Below are 25,892 nucleotides of genomic sequence, written 5' to 3'. Positions count from 1 at the left end.
AAATTTCCTATAACTTTTTTTTTTTTCTTCTAAATTTAGACAGTCAGAGAGAGTGCCAGGTGGTAAACAAACACACACTTGCCTGGTTTAGTTTTTGCATGACTGCTTGAGAAGATAAAGAACACTTTTCCCTAACCTGGCAACTGAAAACCGCTTCCCGAAACTGCGGTAAAACGTACAATTTTGTTGTATAGTTATTTTTTTTGCATGGCACACAATGTTCCCAGGTGAAAATCCTAAATTGCCTGTTTCACGCTTACATGCGTATTTTCGGGTAGGTATTAGGGCGCATTCACACTACAGAATGTCCGCCTGGAATACTTCTGTGCACAGCATCACCGACTCGGCTCTAGGCCCACTCGATCATGTGCTATCCCCACTCTCAACAATGCATATCCGAGCGGATCCTCCAAAATATGTCAAGAACTTAAGTCCAGAACTTAAAGGAGCATTCCAGGAAAAAAAAACTTTTTTTTAGATCAACTGGCTCCAGAAAGTTAAACAGATTTGTAAATTACTTCTATTAAAAAAATCTTAATCCTTCCAATAATTATCAGCTGCTGAAGTTGAGTTGTTCTTTTCTGTCTAAGTGCTCTCTGATGACACGTGTCTCAGGAGATGTCCAGAGTAGAAGCAAATTCCCATAGCAAACCTATTCTGCTCTGTGCAGTTCCTATGGGAATTTGCTTCTACTCTGGACAGCTCCCAAGACACGCTTCATCAGAGAGCACTTAGACAGAAAAGTACAATTCAACTTCAGCAGCTCATAAGTACTGAAAGGATTAAGATTTTTTTATAGATGTAATTTATAAATCTGTTTAACTTACTGGAGCCAGTTGATATATGCAAAACATTTTTTTTTCCTGGATAACCCCTTTAAATTTCCGCCAAGGAAAATTCGGCCATGGGCACAGTGTAGTGGAATCCCTTAAAAAACAATGGGAGGCTGCTGCACTGGGATTTCAAAGCGGAATACAATTCTGTAGTATGAAAGCACCCATAGGCCTTCACACGACGGAATTTCTGAGCGAAATCCGGTGGAAAAATTCCGCTTGGAAATTCCGTTGCAGCAGAGTTCGATTGTTTTCAATGGTATTCTGCTGCACCATGCACACGGCAATTTGAGTTCTGGACTCTGTCTGAAAGAATGAACATGTTCGATCTTCGGAGGATACGCTGGGATATGCAGAAATTCAAATTCCGGCCTACGCAGAAAGAATTAACATGTGAATTCTTTATTTTTCTGGAATCCGCTCGGAAAGAAAGCATTGCTATCCGAGCGGTCCTAGCACCGGCATGTTCTGTGGAATGTCCACCCAGAAATAGCCTTAGACTATGTTCACATGGCGGACTTTCCGTACAGAATTCCGCCATAAAATTCTGCTTGGAAATTCCGCTAAATCTACAGCACATTGAATTCAAAGGGGTTTCCGCGAAAAAAACTGAACGTGACTTTAAATTATGCAGAATTCTGGGTAGAATCCCATTGAACTCAATGGGTGCTTGGAATTTCGGCAGAATTCCGTTTCGAGCACACAGAAATTTAGTCGAAATTCCACTCAAATTCAGCAAAACTGTGGAATTTGAGGGGAATAGCAGAATTTACGCCATCTGAACATAGCCTTAGGCTCATTTACAGGGGCGGATCCACAGCATATTTTACGCTGCGGATCCGCCGATGGTGGACCCCTAAATTGTGCCTCAGATGTGCCTGCTCGAAGCGGCAATCCGCCACTAAGAGCAGGCATACTGCTGCGATGTGCGAGTCGACGTGCGCATGCGCGGTGTACTCGCACACATCGTGGCCGCTCCCTCTGCTCCTGATGTGTGCAAGTATACTGCGCATGCGCGCGGCAACTCGCACATCGCAGTGTGTCTGCTTGTAGTGGCAGATTGCTGCTCCGAGCAGGCACATCTGAGGCACACTGTTGGGTCCATCGTCGGCGGATCCGCAACGTAAAATAGTCTGTGGATCCGCCCGTGTGAACAAGCCCTTAGGCTCGCCATGCTTCTAAAGACATCATCTTACAGCTGTCACTTCAGATCATCAGAAGTTGGGTCAGGCTGGGACTGGCTGGTGTAAGTGCGCAGGTAATGACTCACGTGAAACCAGATATAGAGAATAACTGTGTATACTAAAATATACTGTTCAAAGCTGAACATGTCATGTAGACTGTATCCATAGTAATTTACATTTATGAGAAAACAATGCAGCATACGCTCCGTACAAGCTGCATCCTACCCCAACACTGTATTACATTGTACTTAGCACCTTTCATGGCGTAATGACTATACACAGGTAAACCCTCTGTGCAGCATTAATACTCCTTTGTATGGACTGCACTCATGATGTCACCAATGACGTCGAGTAAAAGTTTGGAAGAAAAACATTAAAACGGAAACTTATAGAGTCGTCCTCTAGTGGCAGAAAGTAGAATTTTCTCGGCATCCTCTATTGTCGTTGCAGCTTTAAATAAAAGTCCTTTGGGCCAGTGCTTAACAGTATCCTAGGGCAGTGGTCTCCAAACTATGGATTTCCAACTGTTGCAAAACCACAACTCCCAGCATGCCCGGACAGCCGTTGGCTGTCCGGGCATGCTGGGAGTTGTAGTTTTGCCACAGCTGGATGACCACAGTTCAGAGACCACTGCCCTAGAGAAATGCTGTTATATGAGAGATCCAGAGTTGATTATACAGTATATACATTGTATGTACACTGTGCGGCAGGGTGTCACAGTCCTGTATTGCGGTATTAATGTCCTCGATTTACAGCGATCACATATTGTCATAGGTCACCATCTCAGCATTCCCCTTCTCCATCTCACATATCATCTTCTCCTCCGCCTTCGGCTGGTGATGTAGCCCCACTAGCAGCTTGTACAGGAAGGCGCCCGTCAGGCCACCCACCATAGGGGCCACGATGGGCACCCAGCACCAGTAATTCCCGGCCCTGAAAGACATGACATTATATTTCAGTATTCCTCCTGGATAGGGTAAATGCGTTGCTTACACTTGTAAATATAGCTGAACCTTGGTCTGGAGCACTTTGTGTATAAGAAAAGGGGCACCTTATGAAAGTTCAAGACTATTTGGGCCCCATGGCTGGACACCAAATAACATCACAGGACACAGGTCTATAAGACATGATTGTTCTCTATGGATTGTTGCTAGACACTCTGATCTCCTATTGGATTCCTACAGGTCCATAAGAGATGATTGTTCTCTATGGATTGTTGAGACTCTGATCTTCTCCTATTGGATTCCTATGGGTCCATGTAAGAAGATAGGTCTCTATGGACTGTTGCTATAGATTCTGATATCCTATTGGACTCCTATGCATCTATGTGAGATGATAGGTCTCTATGGACTGTTGCTAGAAACTCTGACATCCTGTTGGACTGCTATGGGTCTATGTGCTAGAGACTCTGTGCTAGAGACTCTGATATCCTGTTGGACTGCTATGGGTCTATGTGCTAGAGACTCTGTGCTAGAGACTCTGATATCCTGTTGGACTGCTATGGGTCTATGTGCTAGAGACTCTGTGTTAGAGACTCTGATATCCTATTGGACTGCTATGGGTCTATGTGCTAGAGACTCTGTGCTAGAGACTCTGATAGCCTGTTGGACTGCTATGGGTCTATGTACTAGAGACTCTGTGCTAGAGACTCTGATATCCCGTTGGACTGCTATGGGTCTATGTACTAGAGACTCTGTGCTAGGGACTCTGATATCCTGTTGGACTGCTATGGGTCTATGTGCTAGAGACTCTGATATCCCGTTGGACTGCTATGGGTCTATGTGCTAGAGACTCTGTGTTAGAGACTCTGATATCCTGTTGGACTGCTATGGGTCTATGTGCTAGAGACTCTGTGCTAGAGACTCTGATAGCCTGTTGGACTGCTATGGGTCTATGTGCTAGAGACTCTGTGCTAGGGACTCTGATATCCTGTTGGACTGCTATGGGTCTATGTGCTAGAGACTCTGTGCTAGAAAATCTGATATCCTGTTGGACTCCTATGGGTCTATGTAAGATGATAGGTCTCAATAGACTGTTGCTAGAGACTTTTATATCCAGTTGGACTGCTATGCATCTATGTGAGATGATAGGTCTCTATGGACTATTGTTTGAGACTCTGATATCCTGTTGGATTCCTATTCCATGTGAGATATTAGTTTTCTATGGACTGTTGGTAGAGACTCTATACTGTTGGACTCCTATGGGTCCAGGAGAGATGATTGTTCCCTATGGACTGTTACTAGAGACTCTGATATCTGATTGGACTGCTATGGGTCTGTGTGAAATGATAGGTCTCTATGGACTATTGCTTGAGACTCTGATATCCTGTTGGATTCCTATAGGTCCACGTGAGACAGTAGTTTACTATGGACTGTTGCTAGAGACTCTGACATCCTGTTGGACTGCTATGAGTCTATGTGAAATGATAGGCCTCTATGGACTGTTTCTAGAGAATTTTATATCCTGGTGGACTCCTATGGGCCCATGTGAGATGATAGGTCTCTATGGACTGTTTCTAGAGATTCTGATATTCTGTTGAACTCCGAAGGGTTCATGTGAAATAGTAGATTTCTATGAACTGTTGTTAGAGATTCTGATATCTTGTTGGATTCCTATGGGTCCATGAGAGATAATAGTTTTTTATGGACTGTTGCTAGAGGCTCTGATATCCTGTTGGACTCCTATTGGTCCATTTGAGATAATAGTAACATAGTAACATAGTTCATAAGGTCAAATAAAAGACCAGAGTCCATCAAGTTTAACCTATAACCCTAATAAGTCCCTACTGAGTTGATATAGATCTAGAATCCCAAACATGTAATGTTATTATTCTCCAAAAATGCATCCAGACCCCTTTTAAATTCTTTTAAAGAGTTCACCATGACCATCTCCTCAGGCAGAGAATTCCACAGTCTCACTGCTCTTACAGTAAAGAACCCGTCTGTGCTGGTGTAGAAACTTTCTTTCCTCTAGACGTAGAGGATGCCCCCTTGTTATGAATACAGTCCTGGGTATAAATAGATCATGGGAGAGATCTCTGTATGGCCCCTGATATATTTATACATAGTTCTTAGGTCGCCCCTAAGCCTTATTTTTTCTAAACTAAATAACCCTAATTCTGATAATCTTTCTGGGTACTGTAGTCCTCCCATTCCCCGTATTACTCTGGTTGCCCGTCTTTGAACCCTCTCCAGCCCCACTATATCTTTCTTGTACACTGGTGCCCAGTACTGTACACAGTATTCTATGTGTGGTCTGACTAGTGATTTGTACAGCGGTAGAATTATTTCCTTGTCGTGGGCACCTATGCTCCTATTGATGCACCCCATGATTTTATTTGCCTTGGCAGCAGCTGCCCGACACTGGTCACTAAGGCTGAATTTACTGTTAACTAAGACTCCCAAGTCCTTTTCCACATCATTTGTCCCAAGTGTTCTCCCATTTAATACATAGTCCCAGGCCGGATTTTTTCTCCCCATGTGCATTACCTTACATTTATCAGTATTGAACCTCATCTGCCACTTCCCAGCCAAACCTCCAACCTATCCATTTGTAACAGTGCACTGTCCTCTATTGTGTTTACCGCTTTACAGAGTTTGGTATCGTCTGCAAAGATTGCTACTTTACTATTCAACCCCTCTACAAGGTCATTAATGAATATATTAAATAGAACAGGACCCAAGACTGACCCCTGTGGTACCCCACTAGTAACAGTCACCCAATCAGAATAAGTACCATTAATAACCACCCTCTGTTTCCTATCACTGAGCCAGTTACTTAGCCACTTACACACATTCTCCCCCAGCCCAATCCTTCTAAATTTATGCACCAACCTTTTATGTGGCACCGTATCAAATGCTTTGGAAAAATCCAGATATACAGTACGACATCCAGCAATTGCCCCTGGCTCCAGCCTGGAGCTCACCTCCTCATAAAAGCTGATTAGGTTAGTTTGACAGGACCGATCCCTCATAAAGCCATGCTGATATGGATTCATACATTTATTTTCATCAAGATACTCCAAAATAGCATCTCTTAGAAAACTCTCAAACAATTTACATACAACGGAGGTTAAACTAACAGGCCTATAATTCCTAGGGTTACCTTTTGACCCCTTTTTAAATATTGGCACCACATTTGCCATGTGCCAGTCCTGGGGAACAGTCCCTGTCACTATAGAGTCCCTGAATATTAAAAATAGGGGTCTGTCTATTACATTATTTAATTCCTTTAGAACACCGGGGGTGAATGCCATCTGGGCCTGGTGATTTGTCTATTTTGATTTTTTGTAGGCGGCACTGTACTTCTTCCTGGGTTAGACAGGTGACCTGTACTTCTTCCTGGATTAGACAGGTGACCTGTACTGGGGAGTTTACCTTATCTCGCTGTATTTCACCTGGCATTTCATTTTCCTCGGTGAATACAGTGGAGAAGAATTTGTTTAATATATTTGCTTTTTCCTGATCCCCGTTTATAATTTTTTCCTCATCATTTTTTAAAGGGCCAACACTTTCATTTTTAACCTTTTTGCTATTTATATAGTTAAAAAATATTTTGGGGTTAGTTTTACTCTCTATTCTATGGCAGTGTTTCCCAACCAGGGAAGCTGTCCGGGCATCCTTTGAGTTGTAGTTTTTCAACAGCCGGAGGCACCCTGTTTGGGAAGCACTGTTCTATGAACTGTTGCTAGAGACACTAATATCCTGTTGGAATCGTATGGTTCTATGTATGATGAAAGGAACGGCTACACAATTTCCTCTGGAGCATACAGCAGCTAATAAGTACTGGATGGCTTAAATATTTTAAATAAAAGAAATTGACAAATCTGTATAACTTACTGGCACAAGTTTGTGGTAGAGGGGTGTGTGGTGCAGGGATGGAGGTGTGTGTGTATATGTTGTTACCCTAGGGGCAGATGGCATTAACCCCTTGTATTCATGACGGGGATGGTTTAGCCTATAACCACCCGAAGGTATACCGCTGGATCCTGGGCTAGGCACGGGGGCAATAAAGACTCTGATGCCAAGTTATGGACAATGGTAGCTTTACTGAGGGTAGACAGTTGGTAAAAGTTTAGCCAGGGTCCAAGGAGGTGACCAGTGATGCAGAGACCTTAAGGGCTTGCTGGGACTTGTAGTAGGACTGGACAATTGAATGCAGACCAGACTGACTTGACAAATGACAGGGACTGACATGACTTGACTCATAAAGCTGTGGCTTACTTGACTTGATGGTGGCTGCAGGACTGGACTTTGAGGTCTCCAACACTCTGGACACATACACTAGTCAAAACTGCCCCGGACCTAAGCTTAGCAGAAGAGCAGAGATCAAAGAGAGAGAAGCTCCACCCAGGGCCTATATTGGGGTCACCTGGTCATTGGTTGGGTAACAATCACATGACATATCACATGGTATAACTCTTAAAGCAACATTACATTTTATAACGCTTTACATGGTATAACATATGTACAATGGGGAAACAAGTGCCTTGGGGACACTAAAGGAGGCTGCCTGACAGGACAGCAGGAGCACGGGGTAACACCTCCCTTACTGGGCCACTACAAGTTGATCTGGGAATCCTTTTTCCCAGAATACCCCTTTAAATCTCTGATGTAATGTCTTGTTATGGATGTGATCCTTAAGAAAACTTTTAAGGACATAGGGGGAGATTTATCAAAACCTGTGTAGAGGAAGAGCAGTGCTGTTGCCCCTAGCAACCAATCAGATTGCTTCTTCATTATTCACAGGCCCGAAAGAAGCGATCTGATTGGTTGTTATGGGCAACTGCACTGCTCTTCCTCTACACAGGTTTTGATACATTTCCCCCATAAAATCCAGTCATCTCTATTAAAATTAAGTTCATGCTGGTGGAAATAGAATAGAACCAGGGGAACAACATTTTCCATACAGGGGGCAGATACTTTTTGAGTCCCTCCCGAGACCCCCTCCTTCCCTCCCACCATCTCATATATGAACTCAGAAGACCTTCTCATGAATGTTTCTCCCTCCCGATCAGTGAGGTTTTCGGGATATCTCGGTGCTCACGCCTCTCCTATCAGACAATGCTTATCTCTCTCTGATTTCATGGAGGACTGTATGAGATGTGATCACAGCGCCTTAAAGTAAATCCATGTCAACCGTTCTCTAGTAAATGGAAACACAATATTTTGCTGGCAGAGCCTAATCGTACATGTGTGATAACACAGGCGTGACCGCAAATTCATGGAACACGCATCATGCAGGCACCGGGACTCTGTGTGTCAGCTGTGTAATATCTGTCATCGCGTGGACCCAGGTAATTGTTATTAACTACCCAATAAACACAATGCAAAGTCATGATTTACTAAGACAAACCTGAGCCAGGTAGGGTGATCACAGTACTCCAGCATGTCCTGATGTTACTATATTGTTATGAATTGCATCACATTATACTGTGTTATATTATTATTTTAGGGCTTAAAGGGGTACTCCACCCCTAGACATCTTATCCCCTATCCAAAGTCGTGACGTCACACGGACAGTTCCTGACATGTACAAAGGTGTCTGCGGAGAGCACAGAAAATAACTACACAATTTCCTCTGGAGCATACAGCAGCTGATGATTACTGGAAGGATAAAGATTTTAATATTGAAGGAATTTACAAATCTGTATAACTTTCTGCCCCCACTTGATTAGAAAAAAAATGTGTTTTTCACCGGAGTACCCCTTTAAGTTTACAGCTTGTGCTGCCCTAGGCACTCAGACTGAAATGGCAGGAGCAGCTATATGAAAATTATTTTTTACTCACTGCTGCCCCCTCAACACTGCTGCCTAATGTCCGATGCAGCCTTGGCTGTGATTTCACTCTACCATCAAGATCTGCTCACTACGGAGCAAAATGGAGGTCATGTGACTACATGATTTTGTTAGTTACCACCAGTGTGATCTCATCACCTCTGGGAAGGGTGACCATGAGGACAACTGCCCAACCTCTACCACCACCTATGCTAACACTAAAGCCTCACTGCCTTACATGTTAAGAACTATACCAAAAGACTGTGCCTCTATTTTACCCAATTTTTTTTTTTTAAATGGGCACTGTCAGAATCAAAAACCTTTAGAAAAACATGAATTTCTTTCTAATATACTTAATTAAATTTTTTGATCTTTTTATAGAAATCATGGCTTATAAAAAAAGACCAGGAGGGGTCCCCATACCATTAAGAACATAATCCTGTTCAGCTGCAACATCATCTTTGTCACAGTTGAAGCACAAGCAGGGACAAAGTCCAGGAAGTGAGGGTGGGACTTAAATTTCTCTGTACTTACTCCTGTCCTATTAGACTGCAGCATAAGAGAGGAGGGGGTTACAGAGCAGCCTGCAGTGATCGGATTAAAATACTCAGCACATCACAGCAGACTCAGGGAGGAAGTAAATGCATGGTGAGTGAGAACGGGCTCAGTGCTTGCCTTAGACATGCCCCTTTCTGAGCAGTGGATGTTAGAATAAGTGAGCAGCAGAATGGAAAGATCTGTGATCCAAATACAGAAGTAAAGACATAAAAACACATGTAAAGCATCTGTATGACCTAGTGAGTAACATATCAAAGCATTATTTTTTCTGTGATGTAAGAGGTATGCTTCAATCAAAAGACCCATTACATCCGTCTTCGACTCACAGTATCTTGGCTTTATTGCACTACACCACCAAGGGCACCCCAAGTTTTATCAAAACAGAGACTGCTATCCTCAGGGTGTGCTCCGCGAGATTCAACAACATCAAGGAACCATCTGTGCTGCCTCCTCACCAAGCTACAGAATGAAATTGCCCTGTGAGGTCCTTGAACCTAGTGAACCATGACAAGGCCATGGCGTACCACAAGGCCCAGCCATACCATGTGATATCATCTATCTAAAACTCCATGACATCTAAGCTACAGTTCATAAAATAGCAGATGGGGGAATGTAATGCAGTGAAAAACAGTTCTATGGTATCATGAGAATAAGTTTGACATAAACCCTAAAACATTCCATGCCCACTAATAGGAATGAAAAAAAAAAAAAAAAAAGCTGCTGCACTCTAGAGTAGTGGTCTCCAAACAGCAGCCCTCCTGATGTTGCAATACTACAGCCGTTGGACGGCCGGGCATGCAGGGAGTTGTAGTTTTGCAACAGCTGGAGGGCCACTGTTTGGAGACCACTACTCTAAAGGATGATGACAAGTTCAGCTCTGCATCTATAGCTTAGATCTTACCTGAATACTTCCACTCCCCATCCAGCAGCTGCAGTGAAGAGACGTGGCCCCAAATCCCTGGCAGGGTTGATAGCATATCCTGAATTCATCCCCATTGACATCCCAATAACTGTAACCAGGAGGCCGACAACCACAGCTTGTGTCCCATCGAGAGCGCCATTGTTTTTCTTATCATTTATAGCCAGGATACATAGCAGCAGGGCCCCTGTGCCGATCACCTGTAATGATATAACAGGTAAGCAGTATAATGGAGGGTTTCATTCTTGGTGATAATCTGGATATCTGCATGACATGAAGGCAGCCAATCTCAATACTTCACAGGTTATTTACTTACCTGATCTAGAAAGCCACCCCCTATAGACAGGTAGGGCTGCGGATAGGTGGCAAATATACTGGCTGTTTCCAAAGGACCTGTGGTAGTGAAGTTTCCTTTGCTGTAATTATACAGAGCCTCTGTATAGAGAAGATAATGGTATTCTGATCAATTACTGTTTCCTATGTACAAGAATACAGTATAATTCTACCCTCTATGTACAATAATATAACTATTATAATAAAGCCTCTTATAGACAAGAATATAACTACTATAATACTGCCTCTTATAGACAAGAATATAACTACTATAATACTGCACCCTATGTACAAGAATATAACTACTATAATACTGCTCCTATGTACAAGAATATAACTACTATAATACTGCTCCTACATACAAGAATATAACTACTATAATACTGCCCCATGTGTACAAGAATATAACTACTATAATACTGCTCCTATATACAAGAATTATAACTACTATCATACTATATGTACAATAATATAACTACTATAATACTGCTCCTATATACAAGAATATAATGAAATGAATCCTTTAAATAGTCCATGCGGTATTAATAGTTTGCATTCTCAAAAATTACCAGGCTCTACCATATGATGATTATGTTCATGCTTAAAATATTAACAAGGTTTATTACCATAGTATAAAAAGTATACGATCACAGCCGCCAGGAACGCTCCAGCGATTTGAGAAATCATGTAAATTGGGAGTTTTTTCCAGGAAAGTTTTCCCAGGACGCAGTTGGTTAGTGACACGGCACAGTTCATGTGGGCTCCTGAAATAGAGTGTATATATATATATATATATATATATATATATATATATATTACAGTATTAGGTAAAAACCTTTCGTACTCAGCGAGATAGAAGCCTTTTTTGTTAATATTCAAATTAAGCTCAGGTGCCCAGGGGATGTTCCCCCGCATGGCAATAACCTTGCCCAGGTAAGTCCAGCCCATGTCCTCTCCCCCATTCTATGCACCACTTCAATCTGCCTACATCATATGACTGATAAAGATGACATTTCCCAGACTTACCTGGGCTCTTGCCCTGCTAGGGAACGCCCCCTGGGCACTTTTGCATAATAGCAATAAGGCTTGAGTGAATAGCCCTATCTAGCCATGGGAAAAGCATACTACGCTCTTGTGTCCTGGCACATAAGCATATACCAAAGGGAAGTGACCCAAACATAGTAACTAGCTGACTACATTAAAGCCATTGAAGTGAATGGGGCCTGCTGCAGTGCATTACAGTGTATGTCGGCATCCCTTTATTGAATTGTGAACCTAGCCTAACATGTAGGGATTGTCTAAAGTAGGGAACCCTTTATTTTACATGACACAGTTTTAGAGTTAATTCTGTACAGTACAAGAGAAGGATGGTGTGACAGTCTCCCGTCATGCGTGTCACCATTTAGCGAGCCTCCCTCAGATGTAGTATTACATCTTATTATTTACTGCCACACTCACCGGACACTCCCCCGGCCACGTGGATTCCCATGGTGACTCCAATTCCGAAAGATAAATTAATGCTCAGATATTGTCCAAATTCCTTCTTACCCAGAACCACCTGCGCGACAGATCCCAAACCAAACATCTGAGAAGAAGAGCGAAATAAGCAGATGTTAAATTATGTTCATTCCAAATTCTTACACAGCAATAACAGCAAAAATACACAAGAAAAAAAACGGTCCTAGAGCAAACATGCACGCTGGGAATTATCGTTTTGCATCATCTCGTGGCACACTGGTTTGGAAACACTGCATTGTGCACAAATGGCCATTCATGAATATCATGCAGGAGATGCTAAAGGGGAATTTGCTGCTTAAAATGGTTGATTGCTTAAAGATAGAGCTCTCTGCTTTACTGTGTAGACTGGGACAGATTAAGCTCAGGCATCACATTATCATTAGTGGACATGCCAATTAATGACAGCTCTATTTCTGGAATCTTAGATAAGGTAGGACAACGTGACTATACACACATATAAGGATCTATATGTATGCCCTCTGTGATTTTCTGGTCTCATAGTGGCGGGGGGATCTGGGTACTGTCCAATATTTTACTGTCAAACATTTAATTGTGAATAAATTCCCACACATTTCAGCTACCATAAAGCACATTGCATATGTGGCAATACTGGAATGAAGTGTCTACCTCCCAGATGGCAACCCCATCTTCTGAGTGACTTTTCAGAACAAGCTGTTGTGAGTGCATAAAGAATTCATTAGTATTAAAACCATAAACATATTCCTAGCCATTATATATCTCTATCTATCTATCTATCTATCTATCTATATATATATATATATATATATATATGTTCCTGCTCATCTTTTATAGGGGGAAAATGTTCATTTTTTTTTTTTTTTTTTTTTAAATGACAACAGTTTTGGTGATCATATAGTGTAATACCGGGGTAAAAATAGGTAGTACCCAGCAGATTACATTAATCCCTATATAATGAAGTATAATGTGCTCATGAATAACAGACACACAAAGATGGCTTCCGTCCATCATGAGCTCCATATCGCAACCGATTCTGCTCTGAATTACGACGGGTTGTGTCTGTACTAATGTGACATCAGCCATCTTAAATAAAGTGTACTTCACCCCTTTGACAAGTCAAGCAGACAGAAAGGAAAAAATAATAAAAGGTATTTAGGATATCTACTGCATATATATACACTAATGCATTTTTTTAAAAACAGAATCTTTATTTTAACAGATTCTTTATGTACTTTTTAAGACTAACATTAGCATGATATTGTCTTCTTGGGTGATGATAACCTTCATCCAAGCCCCCCATATGCATTGCTTTTCTTAAGTATGCTTCCTTCCAATCATGATGCATTCAGAATATTACATACAGAATATTATGTTGCTACAATCCTTACCCTCAAACTCTTTGTTTACACGTTCACCTGATGGAGCAGATGATCCCAATCCGTGATCTGAAGCGGAGCTAATGAGCACTATGTAATATATAGGCAAATACAAAACATGTCCCACCAGGGAAACTGGGCCGTAACATGGGCAAAATATTGTCATTTAATGAATAAAAATACAGGAAATTACACATCTCGGGAAAAGGTTAATGGACTCATTGGAGATAACGCACAACTCCAAACACATTGCGTAGCTCAGTGACATTTGCTCTTCTATATTACAAACCTCTAGTGCAGTAATACTACAGATGTAAAGTAATTATGTTGGTATTGCACACACGGCACCACTTGAACCTAGTCTGTTTTTTAACCTAATTTTTTTGACCACATTTGTGACTGTTTTATATTTATCAATTCTTGAGTACGAATGTTATCATTTCTTTGTTTTATTATGAAATTTACTTTTTTGAGGCAGTGGAGAACACATTAAAAGGATTTCCATAGAGGACTGAAAATAAGGTACAGTATACACACATAGTGGTCCTTTTTACCAACATCAGCAGTGACTTCTCACAATACAACCCATGCATTTAGAAATTGGGTCTTGTTGAATGGGCAATTTGGCTATCACAACGGACAGGGAAAAGTGCAGCCTTGTGCTCATCCAGGCCACTGTCCTGCCTTTGGGTATGCCCACCTCCTGAATAGGATGGCCCCCTACCACGGTGCTGGACCCTACTCTACTACGATGCAAGGCCTAGTGAAGTTCAATACAATAAACAAAAACTGTACGGAAGTCAGGTAAGCAGCTTAGTACACAATAGGTTAACAGGCATAGAAATAAATACAAAACACAGACAAAAAGTAAAAGAGTAATCAAAGTAGCAGAATCCAAACCTAGAGTGCTCGCCGTAAAAATACCGAAAACAGAAGAATAGTCATATAGCCAAGGGACAAAATGCAGAGGATCGATCAAGCACAGAGAAATTCAAGAGCTAGTGCAGAAAGAACACAAACACAGGCAAGAAGTGACAGACTAGCTGAATGTATACATCCAACCTGAGAAGGGAGTCATCCCAGCAACGCAGGACGAATCAGCTAAACTCAGGAGAAACTAACCCTTTTCCAGAACTAGATCCATTCATTACATTAGAAACATTTTTTATTCCATCTATATAGGCATCTATATAGTGTTCTACTTCTTATTGCACATTTTGCTGAGAAAAGGTGCAACATCCCAACCCCAGCAGAACTGCCTGACACTGGGTTGATGTACAGTATTAGGGATGAGCGAATTGAATCTGACATCCGAATTTGTTACGAATTTCAGGAAAAATTTGATTCGCAATTAATGCGAATATCACTGAGATTCAATTGCACAAATCGCTTTATTAAACTGTCCAGGCTCCAGGGCATCTGAAATGGTGGATCCACATGTGAGGACATGGGGCAAGGAATCCTGGGAAGGCGGGAACAAGGGTAGGCAGGAAGACCCTGAATCACATGCAGCATGCAGCCTATCAGCAGCCAGCCACCCCTGTGATGTCACAGCCCTATATAATCGGCAGCCATCTTGCAGCCAGTCACTTCATCCTTTTATTGCAGATAAAGAGAGAGGGACAGACAGCGCTGTGTGTTGCACAGAAAAGCTTTTCTACAGCAGCGATTCACCTCAAGCCCAAATCTAGCCTAGAAGCACTGATAGGGAAGGGAGTGAGAGTGAGAGAGAAAGTGCAATTTTGAGTGTAGTACACAGCGACTGTGTGCTGCAGCACTGGTTTGTCCTGCTGGTGATGTACACAAATGCTGTTTTAAGGGTACTGGAGTGCATTGCCCTGCCCTCCTAAGTACATACCACATATGTACATATAAGTGATGGACTATTTTGTTCCTGTCAAAGTCTTAGGGTATGTTCACACTACAGAGTCAGACTGGCAGCCGGCGGCGGAAAGACCGCGTGGCACTGCGTCGTCATGCATGCTATGCAGTGCTCGCGGACTTCCGCGCAAAGAATGAACATGTTCTTTCTTTGCGCTGAACAATTTCAGTGGCGGAATTTCGTAGTGTGAACATACCCTTAAGGGCCTAGATACTGTGAAAGGCCAGGCAAAAGTACACACCTGCTGGTGTTGTAGACAAATACTTTCTTTTTTAAACATAGCGGAGCGCATTGTCCTCTCCTCATAACACATACGTACATCTCAGTGGTGTACTATTTTTTTTCCTGTTAAAGTCTTAAGGGCCTAGATACTGTGAAAGGCCAGCCAAAAGTCACACCTGTTGGTGTTGTAGACAAATATCGTCTTAAGCATAGTGGAGCGCATTGTCCTCCCCTAATAAGTGCATACCACATACGTACATCTCTGTGGTGTACAATTTCATTCCTGTTAAAATCTTAAGGAACTAGATACTGTGAAAGGCCAGCCAAAAGTACACACCTGCTGGTGTTGTAGACAAATACTGTTTTAAGCATAGTGGAGGACATTGTCCTCCTCTCATATACTCACTAAGTATGTCAGGCAGACAAGTGCCAGGACGTGCACAGAGGAGTGGCAGAGGCCTCAATTCCTCAGGCAGACATCACAGCAGACTAGGGGCGAGTGGCAGCAGGAGTTGCAGCGAGAGGCCTGAGCTCCCGGTATCAGCTAGCGGTCCCGTCTCAACCAGAAATCCATCTGCCTTCATCGATTGGTTAACACAGTCATACATTTCATCACAAGTGACATCTGATACCCCAGTCAACAGTTGGTGGGTTCCTCAGACACAACCCTCAGTTGGCATGGCCTGGGAGCAGTCCCTGTCTTCCAATTGCCTCTGTCCTATGCTGTTCTCTCCCCCACAGAAGTATCTTATGCTCTGGGTTCAGCTCCACTATTTAGTGAGGACGATCTACTAGAAGACAGTCAGCAGCTACTGCCCAGACAAGAAGTGGAAGAGACATCCACTGCTTCCTCTGCTAGGCGGGCATGTTGTGATGAGTAGAGTGGCGTGGGAGGTGATGTTGCGAGGGTTCAGGCTCTTGAAGCAGACACTGTTGAGGAACCTGAGGAGGACATTAGTGACGTGCAGACACAACGCGATGATGATGAGGCCGATCACACTTGGGAGCCGGGTGCAGAAGGGACTTCATCAGCAGAAGAGGGTTGCAGGTTGCCCGTGAGGCAGCAGCTGAGCCAGCAAGGTGGTAGCATGGTTGGCAGTCAGCATGGTGGCAGAAGTGGAAAGTCTGGAGCCAAACGTGCCCAGGGTAGACCACCTGCTTCACGACAGCCAACCTTCCCGGGAGGTAGTGAAACAGGGGGTTCCTGGAGTCTGCGGCAGTAGCAGTCAATCAGTGCGGACTGTTGGTGGGAAAATCAGCTACTCGGCAGTGTGGCAGTTTTTCATCAAGCATCCGGAGGTTGTTAACCTGGCCACATGCAAAATGTGTCCGCAGAAGGTGAAGCATGGCCAGGGTCCTGTAACTACGGTCAGGGACAATACATGTAACTAACTATGTAACTATGTCCTTTATGGCCCACTGGGTGAATGTGTTTCCTGCACAGCCACAACAGCAACTTGGACAGGTCACGCCGCTTCCGCCTCCACGCTCTCAGGCCGTTGGTCCTGTGACAGTGTGCCACTCTGCCTCCTCATCCTCCACTGCACGGACAAGTCTCAGTGCCCCTGCAGCATACCATGTGTGCAGGGCACGGCAGTGTCACCCTGTTCTTCACATGGTTTGCCTTGGCAAACGGAATCACACAGGGGAGGAACTGTTAAAAATCATTCATCAAGAAATCGAATAATAGCTTACACCACGAAAACTGGAAATGGGAACCATGGTGACCGACAACGGGAAGAACATCTTGCATGCGCTGCAACAAGGAAGCCTGAGACATGTGCCTTGCATGGCACACATGTTCAATCTGGTTGTCAAGTGGTTCCTGAAGTGTTCCCCCCATCTGCAAGACATCATAACAATGGGAAGGAAACTTTGCATGCACTTCAGCCACTCGTACAACGCAAAGCACACCCTCCTTGAGCTGCAGCGTCAGCTTCAACATAGTCTGATTTGCGACATTTCCACACGTTGGAATTCCACCCTCCATATGTTGGACCGAATATATGAACAGAGAAAAGCCATCACTGATTTCTTGATGATCCAAGCGGATAGGGGGATTCCCCTGTGTAACTTCAATGTCAACCAGTGGCAGCTCATACGTGACACCTGCCGTTTGCTCAGGCCTTTTGAGGAAGCCACATTATTAGTCAGTCACCAGGATTAAGGGATGAACAAGTCATTCCACCGCTTCATCTACTACAACACGTGTTGGAAACGATGGCCGGTCAGGGCACTGGAGACGTAGCGCCAGCGAACTGGAGAAGAAGGAGGAGGGGCACAGTTGAGCACAGTTTGGTTTTCGCAAGATGGGTGGTTTTTCTTGTCATCTGACAGGAGAGGAGGAGCAGGAGCAGCTAGAGGGTTATGAGGAAGGCAAGACAAAGGACCCAGACACATCGTGGCAGTATGCAGTGGAGATGGAGGCAGGGAGTCCCTCCGAGTCACTTGCACAAATGACACGATGCATGCTTACTTGCTTGTGTAGTGACCGCCGAATTGTCACCATTCGGAAGGCGGGATAACTTCTGGCTCTCCACCTTATTGGACCCTCCCTACCAGCACAAAATGGGGGGCCTTTTTTACACCCACTGAGAGGGGGGACAAACTGAAATACTACAGAGGCATCCTACATAGTCAGTTGGCCGATGCCTATCTGCGCCATCGTCCATCCTCTCGCAAGTCTGACTCAGTGGGCCCTCTGCGCTCACCTTCCACTGCCATGGCTGCTGGAGAGGGGTGGGGTGGCAGGAGCAGTACCCGCTCCATCAGTAGCAGCCTGAGTCTACAGTCGCTGATGAGTAGCTTTCTTCACCTGCATAGTGAAGCAACTCATCAGCAGCAGGTAGACCTGGAGCAGGACCTGAACCAGCAGGTGGTGGCATACCTTGACATAACCCTGCCAACACACCTTGAAGATCCGCTGGATTTCTGGGCAGCCAAACTTGATTTGTGGCCGCAACTAGCAGAGTTTGCCCTGTAAAAGCTGTCCAGCCCGGCAAGTAGTGTGCCACCAGAGCGGGTGTTTAGTACGGCGGGGGCCATAGTCACCCCAAGGAGAACTCGTCTGTCCACGAAAAATGTGGAGAGACTGACCTTTGTGAAGATGAATGAGGCATGGATCGGCCAGGATTTTCACCCACCAATGCCTGATGCATCAGAGTAGATTGACTATGGTGCCACACCAACACTTCACAAATATGGATAGTGCTAAACATATTTAAGGTGCTGCTCCCCAGTTAGAGACATTCCTCGGCATCAGAAGTATTGAGGATATGCATTAGCTAAAACGTAACTTTTCTTAGAATAAAATATATGTACCCAATTTTTTTTTAAATCAAACAAAAGGAAAAGTGTGCAAAAAACACCATGTGCCACCTACACCACCAAGTATTGATGTGATGCGTAGACCTCTAAAATTGTAACCAGTGGGGGCAAAAGCTTCCCCTGTAAGGCCCTACTCTCGCATGATTAATTCCCTTCTTGGCAAGTGTTACTCATTCTAAAAAGGGTGGCCCCACACAGGAACCTCTCCCTATATCCCCCTACAAACACTACCATTTCCCTGGGTTTTTAGGTGGAAATAGAGAGAGTTTCCTGTGTGGGTCCACCCTTTTAAGGGTGAGTAACACTTGCCAAGAAGGGGATTAATAGGAGAAGTTTTTACCCCCTCCCCCCCTGCTACAATGGACAATACATTGTTCCCCTCCACCTTTTCGAGGAAAGTGTTACTCTTCTTAAAAAGGGCAGCCCCGCACAGGAACAAATCCCTATTTCCACCTAAAAACCTTGGGAAATGGCAGTGTCTGTAGGTGGAAATAGGGAGAGGTTCCTGTGTGGGGCCGCCCTTTTTAGGGCAAGTAACACTTGCCAAGAAGGGAATTAATAATGCGAGAGTAGGGCCTTACAGGGGAAGTTTTTACCCCCACCAGTTACAATGCACCATACGTTGTTCCCTTCCACCTTTTGGAGGTCTTTGCATCACATCAATACTTGATGGTGTAGGTGGCACATGGTGTTTTTTGCACACCTTTCTTTTTGTTTGATTTAAAAAAAATTGGGGTCCATATATTTTACCCTAAGCATATTATTAAAAATTTAGTTTTACGTAATGCATATCCTCAATACTTACTTGTGCACACTAACACTTTTACAAAAGAGACCGTTTTCTTCTGTCTACCTGCCTCAGCTACTATTCTGATCCTGCCACCCACCTGATGCCACACATCTGATGCCAAGTTCTCCTTTTTTCAACCAGCTTTGTCACCGGGTACTGGTATTGCCACCACACCTCCAGGCTGTCTCATTCTACCACCATATGTTCTCCTCATGCTGATGCCACATCCAGGCTGTCTCATTCTGCCACCATATGTTCCCCTCATGCTGATGCCACCTCCAGGCTGTCTCATTCTGCCACCATATGTTCTCCTCATGCTGATGCCAGCTCTAAGCTGTCTCATACTGCCACCATATGTTCTCCTCATGCTGCCGCTACCTCCAGGCTGTGTCATTCAGCCACTATATGGTCTTCTCATGCTACTGCCAATTCTAGGCTGTGTCATTCAGCCACTATATGGTCTCCTCATGCTGCCGCCACCTCCACACTGTCATTCAGCCACTATATGGTCTCCTCATGCTTCCGCCACCTCCAAGATGTATCAGTCACTATATGTTCTCATCATGGTGCCGCAAACTCCAGGCTGTGTCATTTAGCCACTATATGCTGCCGCCAACTCCAGGCTGTATAATTTAGTCACTATGTGGTCTCCTCATGCTGCTGCCAACTTCAGGCTGTGTCATTCAGCCACTATATATTCTCCTCATGCTGCCGCCACCTCCACGCTGTGTCATTCATCCACTATATGGTCTCCTTATGCTGCCGCCAACTCCAGGCTGTGTCATTCAGCCACTATATGGTCTCCTCATGTTACCACCAACTCCAGGCTGCGTCATTCAGCCACTATATGTTCTCCTCATGCTGCCGCTACCTCCAGGCTGTGTCATTCAGCCACTATATGGTCTCCTCATGCTGTCACCACCTCCACCCTGTGTCATTCATCCACTATATGGTCTCCTCATGTTTCCGCCATCCCCAAGCGGTGTCATTCAGCCACTATTTGTTCCCCTCATGCTGCCGCAAACTCCAGGCTGTGTCATTCAGCCACTATATGCTGCTGCCATCTGCAGGCTGTTTCATTCAGCCACTATATGTTCTCCTCATGCGGCCCCCATCTCAAGGCTGTGTCATTCAGCTACTATATGGTCACCCAATGTTGTCGCCAACTCAACGCTGTGTCATTCAGCCACTATACAGTCTCCTCATGCTGCCACCACCTGCACATTGTGTCATTCAGCCACTATGTGGTTTCCTCATACTGATGCCACCTCCAGGCTCTGTCATTGTGCCGCTCTGCGAAAGTGATTCTTATAGCAACGCCTCTGATCTGCATGTCATACTGAATAACAGTATTATTTCACTAACCCAGCACACACCCTATGCGTGTTACAGCAAGACAAAGTGTTCTACACCCCTATTGAGGTTCTCTGTAGGCCAGAAATATTTGTTTTTAATAGCGATTCACCATGAATAAATTCGGACCAAAACAATTTTTTGGGAAAATTTGTCCAAATTGAATTTTTCTAAAATTTGCTCATCTCTATACAGTATGTATGAGGAGACTGATGAAAAGGAAGGGTAACTGTTGACTGAACATTTGATCCAGAAGGACGACTGACCCTTTCCCTCCTTAATAATCCAATCTGTAGCCTTGGCCCAGTATACTGTGTTGTAACAGGAGCTTGGAACTATTTGTTTATTTATTTGCCACAGAACAATATCGGATGTCTTCATAACTTTACTGTTTCTCCAAGAAGTCTATCCTGGAGTATGCTTCAGAAACCCATGCTTACAGCCAAGGCTACAATAGAAATAGTTATAAAGGATGAAAGATTGTCCTGTGTTCACATACAGGGAAGAGCATGTGACAGGTGGTCACCACGGGACTGGGTTTTCAGCTGTTACATTGCATGTCAATGGGAATCTGATATCATAATATATCATTCTAGAAAGAAATCGGACTTGGATATTTTAATATCATAACAAGAAGAAACATAACTTGGGCACAATGCAAAATTATTCTTTGGACTTTCCCAGGTACCAGACCCAGACGCAACTTTTATCTCCTTCCAAATATTTTCCTTGTTAAAATAGCGTTTTTTTGTGGACTATAGAATGTATCCACTTCTATGCGACAAATGTGTGCATAAGTTCACCCTTTGTCAACCCCCATATCTGATGGCATTATGCTGTATATACTCTTCAACAATGGGCAGTTCCTTTGTAGACTGTAACAAGTCAATAGGTGTGGGCCCACTGTGCTACTGATCAGATTTGGCAATATGCCATGCTCAGGCTTATGATAAAGGTTTTCACCCTTTATCCCATTCAGGGATGCGGATGCTGGACTTCTTCTGCTACAGTACTAGGTTATCTCCCAAACGTGGTCCTGGTTTGGCCCAGTGGACCAGGAGGCACTGGTATGAAGCACCAGGGGTAAGGCTCCATAGTGTAGTGAGCAAGTGAGTCCACATGGTACAAAGGGATCAGGCAGAAGCAGAGTCAGTAGCAGGCAAGATGGTTGAAGCAGGCAGCACAGGTAAAGGGGCAACAATCCAGGCCAGACACAGAAGAGATTGAACAGCACATGAGAGCTCAGGAAGAGGTGAAATCCAGAAAACTGGTCAATTTATACGACTAGCAGAATCAGATACAGCACACCTTTGCTATAGATGTTATATAACCACAAACAACACTTGGGCATCAGGAAATGGGCAGAGCAGGCCTACATAGACAGTGCAGGAGTAGGAGGAGACAGATTTATTGCACCATCCCTTTAAATATCAGCAATGACACGTGCACATGCCCTAGGGGTGAGTGATGGAACAACATCCAAGAAAGAAGCATTGTTGTAGGGACTGCAAGGCAAGCGCAGTGGAGGTGAGGGACAATTCATTGGTAGGAGCCAACCAGAGGCCTTACATAAAGTCAAATAAATCTAATTCTGCCCATGATTTGTTATTGTACACACATACAGCTTAGTACCATTATTATTATGTTGTAAAGCAAGCACAGCAAACTCTGGTTTACTGTAAACAGAGTAACAGTGGTCCCCTTGTTTTACCATCCATTGACCTGTCTTTTAATCCCATAATTTAGTCTACCACCATACACTACCTTCCTATAGTGCCAACCACAAATCTCTTCTTACAGTGCCAGTCACATTTCAGATGGCTTGTCAGTGAGATATTGCCAAGCCTTTGAAACTGGTGACATCGCCAAACCATCTAAACAAAAAAGTCTAAAATGCCTTGGAGACCCATCCTCATCTTCCCAAGAGCCATTGGTTCTAGTATATGTTATGTTAGATGTTTAACTGTAAGCCAGAACCAGTTGAATGTTCTCATCTCCTGTTGTTTTAACACTGATATGACATATCACTTATATTAAAGGATAGCTGATAGGGAAATAAAATATTGATAAAGCCAAACCTGTCTCTTTGCAAAGTTAGAAAATCATGTTTTCCTTCCAAGCTTAAAGGGGTATTCCAGGAAAAAAACTTATTTTTTTTATATCACTGGGCTCCAGAAATGTAAACAGATTTGTAAATTACTTCTATTAAATAATCTCAATCCTTCCAGTAGTTATCAGCTGCTGAAATTGAGTTGTTCTTTTCTGTCTGGCAACAGTGCTCTCTGCTGACATCTCTGTCTGTGTCAGTAACTGCCCAAAGTAGGAGCAAATCCCCGTAGGAAATCACTTCTGTTCTGGACAATTCCCTAGAAAGACAGAGGTGTCAGCAGAGAGAACTCAACTTCAGCAGCTGATAACTACTGGAAGGATTAAGCTTTTTTAATAGTAATTTACAAATCTGTATAACTTTCTGGAGCCAGTTTATATAAAAAGAAAGTGTTTCCTGTAATACCCCTTTAAGTGTCATAGTGGCAGTGCTGAGCCATAGTATGCAAGCCTCCTCCCTCCCCTTCCACTCCCTATCCTGCATGTTTGCTGTGCAGAGCTTAGTGCTAGAAGCCAAACTCCTTACATCAACCATACAGTGCAGAGAGGGAGGAGGTGAGTGTGCTGTGGCATAGCACTGCCTCTATGAGTCTTGAGCTTAGAAGGAAAACATTATTTTATTACTTTGCAAATAGCCATCAGCTAAATGACAGATATTATATGTTTTATCTCCCATCTCAGTTATTTGTCTATGTCTGAAACTCTGAGCATGATACAGATCATAGAACATAATAGAAAATCTTGTCAGGTCCATGGAGCCTTAAACACTGGCCCCTTGACCTAACAGTTAAAGAGAACAATGTTCCCTCATTGTTCTCTGCTCTATGCAATGCCACTTAGAGCAAATGAGGAAGTTTAAACCGGGCATACCATGAGGTGATCAATCATGGGGTAGGGAATGCTCTTCAGGCTCTTCTTCTGCCAGCCATGATTACATTTCCTGCTTAATATTAATACTGAAGGCAGATATGAGTATGGAGACACCCCCCCCCCCCCCCGATTAGAAGGCCTCTAGCTGATGGAGGCCCCTTATGTAGTAGAAGCCTTTAATTGGTTTAGGTTCCTGGTTGATAGAAGCCTGTTGAGTTGCTGAAGACCACTAGTTAATGGTGGCCCTTAGTTGGTAAAGTTGGTGATAGCCTCTGGTTGATGAAGCCCCCTATTTGGTGGAGGCCTCTAGTTGGTGGAAGAACTTCCTTGGTTACAGCCCCTGATTGATGGAAATCCCTAGTTGATGAAGGGCCCTAGATGATAGAGGCCCTACTTTGTTTTTAGTTGTTGGATGCCCCTAATTTATCAAGATCCCTGGTTAGTGAAAGACCCTTGTTAATAACAGTGCCTGGTGGATTGAGGTTCTTAGTTTGTGATGGCCCCTGGTTGAGGAATGCTTTAATTTGTGGAGGCCCCTGGACTATAGTTTCTTATACCTCCCTAAAATAGAGCCATTGTGTTGATTTTTTCACTATAACACATTGTTTCCTACATGAAGATATGTATCAGCTGCATGTTAAGTAACTTTTCCCTAGAATGATATCAGCTAGTAGGTACACATGGCCCTGTGACAGTTAACTCTACCCAGTGTATAAAAGATAAAAAAAAGAAACTAGTTGGAACTGATGCATCATGGGACATAACTACAAAAGATCACAATCACCATTGATTTAGTATACTCTTAGGCTAGGTTCACATTAAGAAATTTCCAGACAAATTCCGTCCAGAGATTTCGAGTGTGACCAGTCGGCACTAGGACCGCACGGACATTGCCCTATCCAGAGAAGGCAAAATCTTTGGCGTGGAATCTGCCTAAAGAATGAGTGAGCTAGTGTGTGTGTGTTTGCACTGTGTAGGTAGCAGAATCCCACAGCAATAGCATTCTGCTGCACCAGAATTTCCGACTGAAATTCCTAAGCAGAATTCCAGATGGAAATTTCAAAGTGTGAGCCTAGTCTTAGGCTATGTACACACCAGAATTTCTTTACTGAATTTCCCCAACTTCTTCATGCAAAAACCATGGCAAACAAGTAAATTGAAGGTGATTCCAACCAGAATTTCCATGTGAAAATTTTGCCTGGAATCAAAGTCCGATTGATGTTAATTGAAGGTCCTTATGAGGATTTTCTGCTTCAAGAACTGACACGTCAATATAATCCTCATCAGGATCTTTCATTGACATCAACAAGGCTTTGATTGCAGGCAGAATTTTCACAATGATTCTGCTTGGAATCTGCTTTAGCCTTAGGCCATGTTCACACTGCAGAATTTCGAAGCAAAATTTTGCAGAAATATTCAGATCGGAAATTCTGCTGTAGAGTTCCATTGATTTCAATAGGATTCTGCTGCACTATGCACACAGCAAATCTTCCGCGGTAGAATAGTGTTGATTGTGTCTCCGGATTCCACTAGAAAGTCTGGTCCTAGAGCTGGCAGAACTTGCAGATATGCCGAATGTCCACCCAGGTGGACATTCCACCCCTTTTCTGCTGTTTGAATATGGCCTTAAATTAAAGGGATACTCTGGTGTTTCAGCGTTCTGAACATTTTGTTTAGAATGCTCGTAGCTGGAGGTTGTGATACTGACATCATGGCCACGCCAGCTCCCATAGACATGAATGGAGGGGGCGTGGCCGTGACATCACAACCACTGCCACAAGAACCCGGCTTTTGTTTAGAATGCCGGGTGCTTCGGGAGATCGCGGGGGGCCCCAGCAGCAGGACCCCCGCGATCAGACATCTTATC

At 43.7% G+C, this 25,892-nt stretch overlaps 1 protein-coding gene across 1 annotated transcript in view; it reads right to left on the bottom strand.

Annotated features, from left to right (window-relative positions):
- Positions 1-2,646: 2,646 nt before the first annotated feature.
- Positions 2,647-25,892, bottom strand: part of LOC130311623 (aquaporin-7-like) — a 36,093-nt gene continuing 12,847 nt past the window's right edge. The window contains exons 2-6 of the mRNA XM_056552502.1: positions 12,061-12,187; positions 11,229-11,366; positions 10,586-10,704; positions 10,252-10,469; positions 2,647-2,950 (exon numbers count right to left, since the gene is read on the bottom strand). Of these exons, the coding sequence (XP_056408477.1) occupies positions 2,776-2,950; positions 10,252-10,469; positions 10,586-10,704; positions 11,229-11,366; positions 12,061-12,187 (777 nt within the window). The 3' untranslated portion in view covers positions 2,647-2,775. The remainder of the gene's footprint in view (positions 2,951-10,251; positions 10,470-10,585; positions 10,705-11,228; positions 11,367-12,060; positions 12,188-25,892) is intronic.

The sequence above is a fragment of the Hyla sarda genome, chromosome 1 (assembly GCF_029499605.1).
Source record: "Hyla sarda isolate aHylSar1 chromosome 1, aHylSar1.hap1, whole genome shotgun sequence".
NCBI classification, from domain to species: domain Eukaryota; kingdom Metazoa; phylum Chordata; class Amphibia; order Anura; family Hylidae; genus Hyla; species Hyla sarda.
The sequence above is the reverse complement of the archived record's forward strand: the minus strand, read 5'-3'. Positions and strand labels throughout refer to the sequence as shown.